Source organism: Peromyscus californicus, unplaced genomic scaffold, assembly GCF_007827085.1.
Source record: "Peromyscus californicus insignis strain IS unplaced genomic scaffold, ASM782708v3 Scaffold_6__1_contigs__length_162567912, whole genome shotgun sequence".
NCBI classification, from domain to species: Eukaryota; Metazoa; Chordata; class Mammalia; order Rodentia; family Cricetidae; genus Peromyscus; species Peromyscus californicus.
This window is the reverse complement of record NW_026294584.1, coordinates 17235439-17250648: the sequence shown is the minus strand read 5'-3', so window position 1 is coordinate 17250648 and position 15210 is coordinate 17235439. Positions and strand designations below refer to the sequence as shown.

Here is a 15210-nt window from a genome sequence, read left to right as displayed (position 1 = left end):
AGTTGGCCATCATGTATCAGACTCATGCGGAATGCTTGCTGACACAAGTTCATGGTATCTGCCCTCTGACCTCTGGTTCAGGAAGTCTGAGAAATACTAGTTCTAGCCTGTTTCCAAGTGCTGCTGGTGCTGCTGCTGCTTCTGCTGTCCAGTGACCACACTCACCCACCCAGGGTTGTAACTGCTGCTCACAGATAATACACAGGCTAACTTTAGTAGATCTTGCCAAATGATTTATATAATTGAACTAATTTAATAAAAAATGTGAATACTCACACACATCCTTGTATCCATGTCAATAAGTCAGAGTAACTTTGCCAATGTGATGGAGGATAAAATGCCATTTTACTCATATGAATTTGTAAAATACTCTTTATGTTGTCATTTGGTTCTCATTTGTGACACACATCTGTTCATTAGGTTCTTTGTATTTCCTCATGTATTTACACCATCTTTATAGTCCTTTGTTTGTAATGTGGCAAATATCTGCTCCTAATAATTAAACCTTTTTTAGGTACTGTTTATAAAAGAGACATGATCAAATTTCTTAATGCTTTCCTTTGAGTTTGTTCTTTTTAATTAAAGGCTTCCTGTCTTAAGATCGTAATCCTACTTTCTTATGTGTGTGCCTTTAACTAACCTAGGGTTAATTTTTCCTAAAGGGCAAGGATCTATTCCCCAACTTCTCACCTTTAATATAAAATCAATTGTCTTAAAGCACTTGTTGAATTTTGTGAGCTTTCCCTGCTGTCTTGGCTTGTGGGTTTAAGTCTCTTCTCAAATATTACCTCACAAGAACAGCCTCCCCTGTACTTTGTACAAAAACAAAAAAGACATACTCACCTTTGGGATATCCCTTTACATTAAAGAATGGAAAGACCAGACCATGGCAATGTGTACCAGATCATCAATGTCTAATTTCAAACACCTTGTCTATGATTTAACATTTTGTCTCACTTGTTCACAGTCTTTCTCATTTCTTACTCATACTGTATTGACTGGCTGGGAACTCTAAAGACTCGGCTGGAAAGCAAAGCTGAGAGTCTGCCTTGCCTGGGAAAGCTTCTTTCTAAACATCACCTTAGACGCCATCGTCACCCTTAGTTCCTTCTATTCCCGATTTCCTACTTTTTTTTTTTTTAATTTAAAACTGTAAAAGATCTGGAAACTTTTGGAGATTCTTTCCGAGTGGAACTTAAAATGATCAGGTTGTCTCCTGTATGTATGGTATGGATGTGGAGATTAAATAGACAGCATTTTCAGATGCTGAAAAAGGCTTTCGTTCTTGGAATAACCCGCTAACACTTTATTAAGAACTTACTCAGCCTCATTCCTAAGTGAGATTAGCCTGTGATTTCCTTTTCTTGAGCCATTCTTGCCCAATCTGTATCTCAATACTAGCCAGCCTCAAAGGAGTGATTTCTGTCTTTCCTCTCCTGCTCCTCGGATTCTCTGTCAAATCTGATTTACTACGTACCTCCACTCACCACTGAGAGTGTGTGAGATCCACTTGTGCCGTGGTCACGGTGCAGCAGTCTTAGTTGGAGAGGTGAGAAGGGAACTGATTACAGTTCCAGATTCTGTAACGGCTAATGGCTTACTTAGGCTTTGTGTTTCTAGGTGAGCTAGTCTGGGTCATTTCTACTTCATCAGCAGTGATTATTTATAGTACTCATCTCTTATTTTTAAATCCTTGTGGTATCTGTACTTGGGTTTTATTTCCATTCTTCATTTTGTTTGTGGTTTCTCCCTTGATGATATCCTTGGAGACCTAATAATTGCAACCTACTGATCTTTTCAAATGAAAAACCATCAAACTTCTTCAAAACTTTCCCTTTTGGTTATTCGAAATTCATTTATTTCTGCTCTAAATTTGCTATTTTTTTCTACCTATTTTCTTTAAATGTGGATACTTGGATGGTATTTTATCTTTCTGAATAGCTTAACTCATTTTCAGTATTTATTAAATTGGCATGTTTAGGGTCTAGAGAGACATCTCAGTGGTTCTGAGCAAGGGCTGTCTTCCAGGAAACCCAAGTTCGGTTCCCAGTTCCCACCTCGGGTGCCTCAAGACCAAGAGTAACTCCTTTTTCAGGAGGTTTCCTGCCCTCTTCTGCTGTTGAGGTTATTCACAAGTCACATATGCTCACCCAGACACATATGTAAACAAACAACTGGTGCACGTAAGCCTAAAACTGTCCCCTCTATATGTCATGTACCATGCAGTCTGCTTACAGATAGTCTTGCCTCTTCTACACCCATCCTTACAGATCAGCTGTAAACCAATTAAATTAAACTTCAATACATTTTCACCGTGAACTGGATTGGAAACACAGAAAGCAAACTAGTATTTCATATTAAACATTTCCCATTCAGAAATGAAAGTTTTCATTTATTCAGGGCCCATCCCCCTTCACTTGTGCTCAGGTGGGCTGTTCGTGTCTCTGTGTTAAGACGAGGTCTTGCTCTATAGTTCAGTCTGGCCTTGAACTCACCAGCCCCTACCTCTGCTCCTGAGTGTTAAGATTATGGCGTATACCACCACACCCAGGCTGTTAGACATTTCTGCATTCAGGTTTTTTTTTTTTTCCACATTATTTGACTTTAAGGGTTTTAACTCATTTCCTGAATTTCTTATTAAATTACGCCTGTGAATTATGACAGTTAGCTGTCTTTCTGTCCATCAACATCATTTATCTTTTTGTCTTTACAATGGTTAGGACTTTTAGAAAATGCTATATAGTAAATGACAAAGTCTCATCTTCTTCCTCTGAAGTTCTCTTTTGTTTCACTATTGACACTTGAAAAATGGGCTTCATTTTCCTCTTTAAAAATTGACTACCTGTGTCAGATTTAGTCTGGGTACTGCAGGTCCGGCACACAGGGCCTTAAGAGCGGCAGGGTAGCGGTTCCTCCTGTGGCTACTATGCTGCAGTATCTCTTTAAACACACTTCACTTGACGGTCTCTCAGCATAAGAAATGATCAGTTCCTGCCACTCCCATGGCTGCCTCACATGCCAACACTGGGGACCCTCTCTATGATGTTTTTCTTTCTCCTTCTAGCCAAACTAGCTAAGTGTATTAAAAAAAAAAAAAAAAAAAACAGAAATTATACGTCAAATGTGTTTCTTTTCAGTTTAAAAGAAAGCCTATAATGGCCATTTTTTTTTTTTTTAATTTTAGTGAGAGATAGTATCAAGATCAGGGCAGCTAAAGTTGGAAATCAAGTCCTCTCCTATTTAAAAAATTAAAATGGTATTTAATACCTTTAGGGTAATTAATTACCACACATTACACTTTTCAAAACAATTCCACATTTAACTATTAACTAGTAATTGGGTCTCTTGATTCTATTCAGGTTATTGTAAAAGTAAATTATCTCTATATTTGATATAAGACCGTAAGTGTGATTAAAAGTCATCAGACAAACTTCCCACGGCTTCCTACTTAGTTCACACATTCTTTCTTCCTTCTCAAAGTCTGCTTTACCCTTTCACCTCCTTTCACTGCCAAGCGCACAGGCCTATATCCTGGCCCTCAAGCTCACATTTCCTCATTGCAAGCCTGTCATACAGAGCTCAGTCCAAAGGCCAACTCCTCCAGACACCTTCCCTGACCGCTGTGCTTCCCTGCCTCACAGGCAACACTAGTGCTAACCACCCTACGCATTTCCCATTATTACTTGCCTCCTCCTCTAGAATACATGCTTCCTGAGACTACAGCTCTTACCTCTTGTTCGCCACTATATGCATATCTAGAATATACTCAGTAAATTTATGTTCCACTAATATAGAAACACATAAAACTTTATAGTTAGCACTTTTACACTATAGATAACCTACCAGAACTTTCCTGTTCTTTCTATCAGTACTTAACAAACACAAGTTATTAGGAATGATTCATTATTAGTCATTGTCTTAGCATTACTGGTCAACTTGACAACAGTCTAGAGTCAACAGAGATGAGAAGGTCTCAACTGAAGTATTGCTCAGATCAGACTGGCCTGTGGGCATAACTGTGGGTGATCATCTTGACTGTCAATTGATGTCGGAGCCCACTGTGAAAAGCACCATTATGTGGACTACCTGTGGGCAGGTGGTAGTTCTGTGGACTACCTGTGGGCAGGTAGTCCCAAGCTACATAGGAAAGCTAGCTCAGCATAAGCCAGTAAGTAAGGTAGCAAGTGGTATTCCTCCTTGGTTTTCTACTTTAACCTGACTGAGTTTCTGCCCTCAGTTCCTTAATGATGAACTATGGCCAAATAATACTACTTTCCACAACTAAGCTACTTTGGGTCAGTTTTAGTGAAGCAACAGAACAAAACAAGAACAAAATACATTATATACATTTTTAAAATTCTTGACTTATATTGAGAGTTAATATCATTTTTTTCCTCATTCAGATATAAGACTCAGAAAACTCTAGGCCTTAAGCCCCACCTCCCAGAAATATAATTCTATAACCACTGAATAATTTATATAGAGAGCAGTAGAAAACTTAAGGTTTTTTTAAAACAATTGTGGAATTCTAACTGAAAACTTGAAAAATCATACTAGAAAACATCAATATGAAAAACTCTAAAAAATAATCTTGATACTAAAATGATTATAATGTAAAATTAATAAAACAAAGTCTCTTTGAAAAGAAAAAACATGTGAAAATGATTAGCTTAGCTTATTTTCTGAGCAGCAGATATAAGAGATTTATTGCGAGAGGTAACAATATTGAAGAAAAACTGGAAACTGATTTGCACAAACGAGACGAACATGAGAGGATTCACCTTCACCTTCCGTAAGGATGGAGATTACTGGTTCACAAACGTGAGAACTATTTCAGTGGACAGTGTGTGTTTCCACCAGGATTTTCCATCACACATGGACATACCTGCTTGGCTTTGAGGATGCAAAGCTCTTGCTGGAGCTTTTCATTTTCACACAGTTCCACTATCCCATGAGACGGTTCAGCTGTTCTGGTTAGCAATATCAACTCTTCTCCCCCACTTTCTTCAAAGGGAATTTTATCTTCTATCATTATTTTTGATTCTTCTGACAAATCTTCACTGATTTGAGAATCACATCCTTCATGATGGCTGTCTGTCACAGTCACAAGCCCAGCTTTGCTGGAGCTCAATGGCACAGGGCACTCAGCGGCATTTTCTGTTCCCTTGGGGTTAGTGGGGACCTCTAGCGCTCTACATCTCAACAAAAGCTGTTCTTTGTCTTGATTTAATAATCGAACCTCTGCACTTAGGGAGTCCCACCTCGTCCCGGGTCTGCTTTAGTTGTTCTGATACAACAGAAAGTTTCTCCGAGAGCTCTGCTTTTTCTCGCTCAGTTACTTTCAGCTTTTCCATAAGTTCTGTCGTATCTTTTTCAACCACCTCACTAACTACCTCACTGACTTCCAACGGTTCAGCTACAAAAGCTCTGTCATCACTAAAGTCAGAATGCTTTCCTTTCTGCAAATGGAGCTCTTGGGTCAGCGCTTTAATCCTGTCTTCATACTCTAACGCCCGCCTAGCTTGGCTGTCTTCTAGATCGTCTTTTACTCTGAGAAGGCAAGCGTACTCTTCCTGTAACTCTTGATAATTAACTTCGAAGTTCTTTTCAGCAAATGAAAACGTATTCCTTTGGTTTTCGATCTCCTTATTTAGATGACTACATTGTTGTATCAGGTCCTCCTTTTCCTTTCTAAGTAGTTCAACCTCTTCCTGCCAGCTACAGTCTTTTAAGGCAATTAATCTTTCCACTTGGTCTGCAGGGGTGTAAGACTTCAACATGTCTTCAAGGGCAGTCTTCTCATCTGTGAGAAGGCTGTTCTCTGCTTCAAGTTGTGCACATTTTTCTTGAAGACCCTCCTCTTTTTCTTTCAGTTGTTCTTTTAGCAGTTCAGTTTTAAGTTGTAACTCCTGAATTTCCTGTTCGAGCGCACCCTTCTCCTTTTCTTCTTGTCTGAGGATTTCAACTTCCTTTTTAAGTTCATTAATCTGAAGAGTCATTTCTTCTGATTTTGAATTAATATGTGATTCCTGTAAATCTCTTAGTTCAGAAATTTCCAAAAGCAGTTGCTTTTGCTTAGTCAGCAAGTTGTCTTTTTCGCACTGCATAGTTTCCATCTTCTTACTCATTTCATTTTGTAAACCATCTATCTGCTGCTTGTGGTGAATGCCCAAATTATCTTTAAGTTTTTCCACAGTAAGTCGGTGTGCAGCTTCTAGGTCATCTTTTAGTTTGCAAAGCTCTTCCTCATGACTGAAGAGGAGTTGCGTTCTCAAGCGCTCCAGCTCAGCCTCTTGGGACTCTGCCATCCTGTCTAACACTGCATTCTTTTCCTTTTCTAGCATTTCCAGTTTAATCTTGTAATTTGTAATTTCTGCGTCATGTTTTAACTCCAGCTCTTTCTTGGTCTCAGATGCAGCAGCGATCTCCGCTTTCAAGCTTTCAACTGTGCTGAGGGACTTGCAGGCCTCACTCAGCTTGCTCTCTTGTTCAGCTATTGTCTGCCTGGCTCTCTGAATCTGCTCTCTTAAGAAGCCTGATTCTTCTGAAAGATCGTCAAACTGACTCTGCAGAACACATTTTTCCCCCTTAACTACACAGAGCTCTTGCCCAAGCTTTTCCTTTTGGGAAAGTGTATCTTGTAGTTTTATGTTCAGTTCACTCATCGCCACACTCATTACCTTCAGCTGCTCTTCACTGACTGTAGCATTGGCATGTGACTTGAAAGTGTTCTCCATTTCCCCCTTGTGCTGGGACCTCAGCTCCTCCAGCTGAGACATGTGCTGCTTTATCAACTCTTGCTTCATCTGCACTATCTGCTTCCCATACATCTCATCTAGCTCTGCTTGGAGCTGATCTAATTTCCGCTGGGTTTCTTTTTCCATTCTTTGCACTATGCCGGTTTCTAGGTTCTCTTTATAGTTTCTCTTCTGGAGTTCTTCAACTGTCCCCATCAACTGTTTAATTTCAAGCGAACACTGCTTTTCCTTTTCCCTAGAACTGGCTAGCTCCAGTTTGAAGCTTTTGGTTTCTTGGTCCTTTTCTGTAAGCTGTTCTTTTAAGTCTTCTACTAATTTATTAGCAGTTGTTACTTTATTCTTTAATGCAGCAGTTTTCTTCTCTTCTTCTATTATTCTTGTATTCAGTGCTTCAATGATTGCCTGCTTTTCCCGTATTTCATTAGTAGAGTTTTCTACATTTTTATCTTGTTCCTTCAAAGGAAAAAAAGAAAAGAAAGTGTAACAATTTCTAGTAACTTTGTTGCTTAACCTTATTAACAAAAGACAGATGAAAGTCACTTCTTACATCAGTCTATAAAAAGTCACTTGCGCCCAGCCCTCCACAGCTCCCATGATAAGGTCTGTACACTGGACACTTAGGAGCAAACAGTTCTACCACAGTTCAGACCTTCTTAGGAAGAAATAGTGAATTACATTTGTCGTAACTAAAAATTTTACTTAAGGGAGGTGGGGAGAATCTGGGAGGACAGGAAAGAATATGATAATGATATAGTGTATGAAAACATTTAAAATAATAAAAAATGTAAAAAAAATTTAAATTAAAAATATCCAGCCTGATTTGCTTAGCATGTAGGAGATCCTGGGTTCTACTTCCAGCAGTGCCAAAAAAGAATGAAAAAAAGAAAGAAGAAAATATGGGTAGCCTGATGAGATGGCTCTGATTACCTGAGTTCAATCTCAGACAAAAAAATAATTGTAATAATTAAAAAACTCACTAAATCTTTGCTAACCTCTTATAGCTTCACTTTTAAAATTACTGATTGATATTCCAATTATTTAATATTTTGAGCTAATTATAATACTATACACTCTCTGAACACTCTCAGAAAAAGATTTAAAAACAAGCCCAGGTTACTCCCATGAATTTTAGTGGTCTGAAGGTGTTCCAATGATAAGAGCTATGCAATAAGAAGAATTCTTATTGAGTCTGTGAGTCTGTGTTACCTTCCCTGCTGAGCATTTAAGCGGCATCTCCGACAGCTACAGTGTCTATGGCACACTGATCGGAACGACAACTTCAGTTCAAACAGACTTGAAAACAGCACAGCCTTTTCCACAGTTCCCATTTGGGGCCAATTATGAAGCTGTAGCTACCAGCTCAGCCCAGACAGCACCCAAGCACAGCTGTACCACAGTCACACCAAAGCAGCAGGGTGAACAGAGGCCTAGGCAGAGTGTAGGATCTGCTCTTTAGTTTGCTCTGTGAGTAAAGGCTTTAGACCCAAATATAAAGCATAAAATAAAAATCTATAGTACTGGTCAGAGTTATTTTAGGCAGTTGAATTATATTATAAAGGTCCTTGGCAATTCAAAGGAATTATGAATGAATGTATAACACATCTAAAGAACAACTGTCTAAGCTCACACAGAAAAAAGCCCTCTGAAGGAAGTGCTGGGAGTACCCCTCTAAGTCCAGTTCATGGAGAAAGACCAAATGCCTTCAGTCTTTTGAGAATTATGGTCCCTCTAGAAAAACCATACCCTGAGCTAGGCATGCATACACATATTCACAGCAATGAAGAGGCAGGAGAACCATCCAAACATACTCAATAATGTTAGGAAATTGTGGTAAACAGGACTGAAGAATTCCAGCCCACAGGCATAAACCTCCCTACAAGGAGATGCATAAATCAGTTTATTTCAGTCTAATGCCACAACATCTGAGTGCAAACATCCTTCCATCTGCTCACTAAAGAACCTTGTAACTAGTATTTGTCTTTTTAAGTTCATTTGTCCATGGAAAGAAAATAAAATCCAAAGGACCAGAAATATATGGTTCCCCATGATTATTAACCATTGCAAACAAAAGATCTTACATTTGAATTTTTAAACAGCCTCTTGAACTCGGAACAATCTGAGTCTACTTCTGCTCTAGCTCAGGACTCAGGTAAGAGCTAAATGAGTTTTCTGAGCCTACAAATCAAAATCAGATTGTGCTTTTGATTTGCTATGTTTTATAAGGCATTTTTTTATGCCTAAAAAGGCAGTGTAGGGCAAGAGCTTTGCCCTGCCCCCAGCCACATGGACAGAGTTCGAATTCCAATGCTGGTATGTGAGTAGAGCCGACAGCAACAAAACACTTTCCAATTTTCATTTCTCAATTCAAAGTCGATGAAAGCAAACCTTTCAGGATGAGTTGTTCTTAGAACTTAAGATTATAATCTATGTCACACATAATGCCGTCCCCTGCCCCAAAGAGCCTTAATTCCTAAATGTTTGCAAGAAGTGCAACATAATTTGCGTAAAGAGAATCAACGGCATTTATTTTTTATAACCAAATTCTACTTGTGACAAAAATATTTTCAGAATTTCAGTATCATAGCTAAAATAGATGGGAATGCTTCAGATGGGACAAAATAGATATTTGAGTTATAAATTTAGGCTCTACTGAGACTCCAGTTGACATATGCAAATCACTTTAGGAACACAACAGTGGGCAGTATTATCTTAACTATATTAGTGTGACATCTACAGTTGTTAGTATGAGATTCTCAATTGCTTTTGAAATGTTATTTTCCATATTCAAAGAGTTTGACTTAATTATAAAATGTTCTAATTCATATGCATAAGATACATGAATAAGAAAATTACAAGTAGCTTGGTCTGTTTGAGGGGCCTCCTGGCAGTGGGATCAGGATCTATCCCTGGTGCGTGAACCGGCTTTTTGGAGCCCATTGCCTATGGTGGGACACCTTGCACAGTTTGGTGCAGAGGGGAGGGGCTTGGACCTGCCTCAACTGAATGTACAGGCTCTGCTGACTCCCCATGGGAGGCCTTACCTTTTTGGAGGAGAGAACGGGGGGGGGGTGGGGGGGGTGGGGGGGGTGGGTGGGGGGGGGGGTGGGGGGGGGTGGGTTCGGGGTAAGGCTGAGGGGGAGTGGGAGGAGGGATGAGAGGGGATCTGTGGTTGTTATGTAAAATGAATAAAAAATTTTTTACTAAGGAAAATTACAAAGTTGTGACAAGCAGGTTGACATCCTTACCATTTCATATACTTTAATTTTCTCTTGTAAAAAAGTAATTTGGGTTTTGAGTTCCTCCTCCTTTATCTGATAGTCCTTTAACTGATGGTCTTGTCCCTCCAGCTGCTGCTGCTGGGTGACGAGCTGCTGCTTGGCCTGAAGCAGCTCTGCAGCAGTGCTACTGTGAGTGCTGCTCCGCAGAGTCTCGCTAGCCTGTAACTTGGAAACAGAAAGAGCCTTCAACATACGAAACTGTGACTGTTTGCCAACAGACTTCCAGAGTCCTATTCTGCTGACAGTGGCTCTCAGTGGCCTCGGCTCACTTCAGAGGGTTGAGACTGAGCCAATAAATTACCTTTCAGATGATAATTCAGAGAAAGCAGATGTAGTGAGGGAATTAGGACTGAGGCCTAGAGAGAATGTGGACAGGAACGTACTTCTGCATCCTAGTGACTTTTCAGACTCTAGCTCCCATCTCTTTCAGAGTCCTGATTATATTTCCGCCCCTAAATTCTATAAGATGCCTGTATACTTATATTAAACTCTCTGGCTTAAGATATTTCAAGTTGTTGTGTATTACTTGCTATCAAACTCTGATCAGTGCAATCAGATTCTGTGTTAGTCAGGGTTACTATTGCTGAATGATGAAACACCATGGCCAAAACAAGTTGGGGAGGAGAGGGTTTACATGCCTTATACTTCTACATCATAGTTCATCATCAAAGGAAGTCAGGACAGGAACTCAAGCAGGCAGGAACCTGGAGGCAGGAGCTGATGCAGAGGCCATGGAGGATGCTGCTTGCTGGCTTGCTTCTTATAGCTTGGTCAGCCTGCTTTCTTATAGAATGCAGGATCACCTCCCCACACTCATAATGGGCTGAGCCCTCCCCAACCAATCACTAATTAAGAAAATACCTCACAGCCTGATGTTATGGAGGCATTTTCTCAATTGAGGTTCCCTTCTTTCAGATAACTCTAGCTTAGATCGAGCTGACAGAAAACTAGCCAGGATGGATTCCCAAGGTAAACATAGAGAAACTGGAAGGTGTAGGTCCAGTTACCATCTAGAACCTAACCAAAGCCATGCCAGGACTGCAAAGGCCCAATGCAACTAAAGGGTGTCATCTGCAAAAATGCATTCAGCTTTAATCCCAGCACTCGGGAGGCAGAGGCAGGCGGATCGCTGTGAGTTCGAGGCCAGCCTGGGCTACCAAGTGAGTCCCAGGAAAGGCGCAAAGCTACACAGAGAAACCCTGTCTCAAAAAAATAAAACAAACAAACAAAAAATTATTGGTTACTATAACAACACAAATTTACCAGGTTTTTCAGTACACTAAAGTACTTCTTTTAGTACACTTAAGGAAGCAAATGGCTTCATAGTATTGATTTGTGCTGGAAAGTGAAGAACTAACTCTAATAAACTAACTCTAACTAACCAATAAACTTGTTGTAATACTTACGTGCTGGAATTGAATCTGTAATTTTTTACTTTGCTCTGTCAACTCTAGAAATTCTTTCATTGTCTCATCCTTTTCTTTTGTCGCTTGCTGCAAGTTGGCAATGAGCTGAGTAATGATGCAGTCTCTTTGTTTAACAGCAGCCTCAAATTCCTGTAGCTAAGAGAGACAAGGGAAAACTGTAAATGTCAGCTTTTAGGGTTTGTTCAAAATAAATAATCTTCCATGAAAGCTACTGGCCTGTCCAAATTAGTTTTATTTCAAAACTGACTTTGAAAACATGTATCTGCATTGAGGAAGAGAACATATGTGGGTTGACTTGTCCATCTTTTCTTATAGAAGAAGCACCTTTATACTCTGGAGTGCCCCCGTGTGTTTCCAGGTAACACCAGCAGACACATTTAAGCAGGCTTGTTTCTGAAGAGGATGGGATGGAAGCCTGCTGTTATTTTCAAGGTGGCCCGCTTCATCGACTTCATCCTGACTTCCCTGCTTAGCAGGTGCCACTGTGGCCAGCAAGTGACTCACAAGGACTTGCTGACACTCTTTATGGGTTTAAGTCACACTTTTTTTGTGGTTCCCACCAATTTTCTCTCAGATTATACAAACGGGAGTGATTTCACTCTAGCTACTTTACACAGTTAAATTTAAAAGTCCAAATATTTCAGCTGTGTCTCATTTTAAATGGGCTTGTTTAAGCTATCTATGCACAAGAACAAAAATTATGAAATGACCGAAGTTGCCATAGCAAAGGCCCGTGTGTACAGAGCACACACTGACTACCATTCACATGTGTAACAAAGCAGAGCCGTAGGAAGTGAGCGCACCCGCTTCAGAACTTCAGTCCCACTCATCTCTTCCAGCTGTTGAGTTAGTTCTTCAATCTCGTGCTGTTTTCCAGCCAATTCATTTTTCATCATTTTGAGACAGGTCTGACTGGACTGAGCTTCCTGTTCTGAATGAGAATTGTCAATGCCAAGTTCTTCTTCCTAAATCAATCCAAGGTTTTTAATAATTCAGTACTAGCAACATTCCTCAGGAATTTAAAATTCCACAGCTAAGTCATTTTAAAACATTCCTACCTCCTGCAGTTTGTTAGTACAGAAACCTGCTTTGTTATTAATGAGACATATACTTTAACAGCATAAACAGAATTTCTGCACTATAAAAAGATGATTGTTTTGGTTAGATATTAAAAACAAACAGGAGTCCATGCAGGAAAAGCTTGGTTAGTAAGCTGGGTGCCTTTACGCGCGTATAAAACATTAGTATCGTGAGTGTTTAAATACTGTACCCGTAATAAATCTGTAGACTCTCCGGTTTCTGTCACAAAACAGCAGCCATTTATCTGTATAAAAACAATCTCTTGGTATATTATGATCTTAAACTGAATGTAGTTTATCTGACAAGAGTATTTCACTGAGCGTGGGGACCGCAAATTCAGCTACACTTACTTGCCAGCTAGCCCCAGGATCCTCCATCTCTGCCTCCCCAGTGAGGGACTAGAGATCCACATTTTCAGACTTTTTATGTGGGTGTTAGGGATCCAAGCTCAAGCTTGTGTGGTAAGCACTGTATTCAGTCATTGCCCTCCCCCAGTTCAGTCTTTTTATGACTGAAATAAAAAGCCTTATTGGCAAAACCATATATAGTGATTCATTTAAAATTAGTTCAAGCATCAAAAAGACATACTACGTTCAAAGGCTAATCATTCCTCAAACACCTGAGTGCTTACAATACACCTTCTTCTCTTCCAACCACCACTGATTTCCCTCATACTGCATCTCCATAGAAAGGGTAACTGGATAGACCATGGACAGCTATGGCTTTCGAGTGTATGTATGTGAGGTCAGAGTTCAATTCAGGTGTCTTCTCAATCACTCTCCATCTTATTCCTGGAGACAGGGAGTCTCACTGAACCTGGAACTCACTGATTCAGCTGGACTGGCTGGCCTCAAAGCCCCAGGGACCCTCCTGTCTAGGCCTCCCCAGTGCTGTGATCACAGAAACTAACAACCACACCTGGCTTTAACATGGGTCCTGAGGAACCAAACCCAGGACCTCAAGCTTGTACAGCAAGTACTTTACGGACTAAGCCATCTCCCCGGCCCCTGAAAAGGCTTTTTCATCACTTCTTTGACTTACCTCTCTTCTACATCTGTCTGGTATTCTCTGAGATGAAAGATCACTTTGATAGCCCAGCCAACAGGCTACTTTGGTTGACAGGCACAATGAAGGAGCCCCCAGTAGAAGGCTCTTAAGTACACTGCTCATCATCACGTTTTATGACCACGACTGCTTTCTCTGCCTCCAGACAGGCATGCTAAAAGCCGAAACCCAACTGTCTAATCACAGAAATGTTTGCACCAACCTAAAGAGCTTCCATAAATGCTTTATTTAGCACCACATTTGGCAATGGTTCCCAAATTGTTTAAGATGTTAACCTTGGTCATAGCAATACCCAGCTCCACCAAAGTCAGAGTACTGAAGGCTGGGAATGAGTCAGTACTTTACCTGCCAGGATCTGATAGCCAGTCCAGACTAAGGCATCAGAAGCATTAGAGACCAACTAGTGATGATCAAACATGAAAATGGTCAAGTTCTTAAAGGGCTCCATCTCTTAAAGGGCAGTCACTCTCTCAGGCAACTGAAAGGCTCCAAGAACTAGAAAGGATTGTTCCTGCTTTGTGAACATGCAGCAGCCTTCTTTACCCTTTCTAATGAACTTGGACATAAAGTGCACTTTGTCAGGAATGAGTTCACCCACTCCTGTGTTGTTGCTGAAGCTTCCTCTTGCCTGGCATATGGACTCTGATACATTTTCAGTCTAGTGTGTCTTTGCCAGTGAGATGTATTTCTCACAGACAACAAATGAGTGTCTTGTTTGTTTTGTTAGTCAGCCAATTGTGTCTTATAATGAAAATTAGAGACTATTTACAATTAGAGCTATTATTGAGAACACTTGCTATTTCCTATAAGTCTGCTGATTGTTTTATGGTGTTTCAAGTTTTCTTGTTTTGGTTTGGTTTTTGTTCCCCCATCCATATTAGGTGTTTACTGATTTGCAGAGTGAGACATGAACGGCTTTTACCATTTTTCCTCAGCTCACCTACTCTTTCTATGGTTACTCTTTCCTGTCCTTTTGTGACTGAGACTGTCTCTGTTGTTGTCTGTGTGTGGGACTTGTGAGAGTATCTTTTACACTGCTATCTTGGTTGACATGAATGGCTTTAGTTTGTACTTAGCTTTAAAAGTCTCAACTTCTCCTATTTTAAAAGGTAACTTTTTTGGCATAGTATTCTTGAATGGTAGTTTTTAGAGGCTGTGATTTTAAATCCATACTGACCACAGAGGAATTTTACATAGTGCGAATCAGATACCCATTTATTTATTCATTGTTGGTTATCTTCCTGGCCAGTCTACTAGTAAGTATATTCTTAGCTCCAAAATACATTAAATTTGTTAAGTATCAAATTTATTATTAATATAAAATTGTGCTATGTTAATTTAAGCATAAAGAGTTTTTCTAATAGAAACCAGCAACACACTGAAACTTATGAAATACACTAATTGAGGAGACATTTAGAGTAAGAGAAAGGTTTTCATGTTCTCTAACTCTGGACCAAAGAAATGGTGATCATATTTAAAAAACTAAGAAATGACACACATTTATCACCACCGCATAAAAGGCACGTCATAAAGAGGTCACGTCTACCTAACAGTTCCTCACCTAGTCACCACCACAGCATTAGTGCCAATAAAAAAGTCCAT

At 39.9% G+C, this 15210-nt stretch overlaps 1 protein-coding gene across 1 annotated transcript in view; it reads right to left on the bottom strand.

Annotated features, from left to right (window-relative positions):
* Akap9 (A-kinase anchoring protein 9) overlaps nucleotides 1-15210 on the bottom strand; it is a 121126-nt gene that overhangs the window by 90824 nt on the left and 15092 nt on the right. Inside the window, 6 exon segments of the mRNA XM_052721235.1 lie at nucleotides 4886-5251; nucleotides 5253-7211; nucleotides 10004-10201; nucleotides 11443-11598; nucleotides 12267-12428; nucleotides 12734-12787. Coding sequence (XP_052577195.1) covers nucleotides 4886-5251; nucleotides 5253-7211; nucleotides 10004-10201; nucleotides 11443-11598; nucleotides 12267-12428; nucleotides 12734-12787 — 2895 coding nt within the window.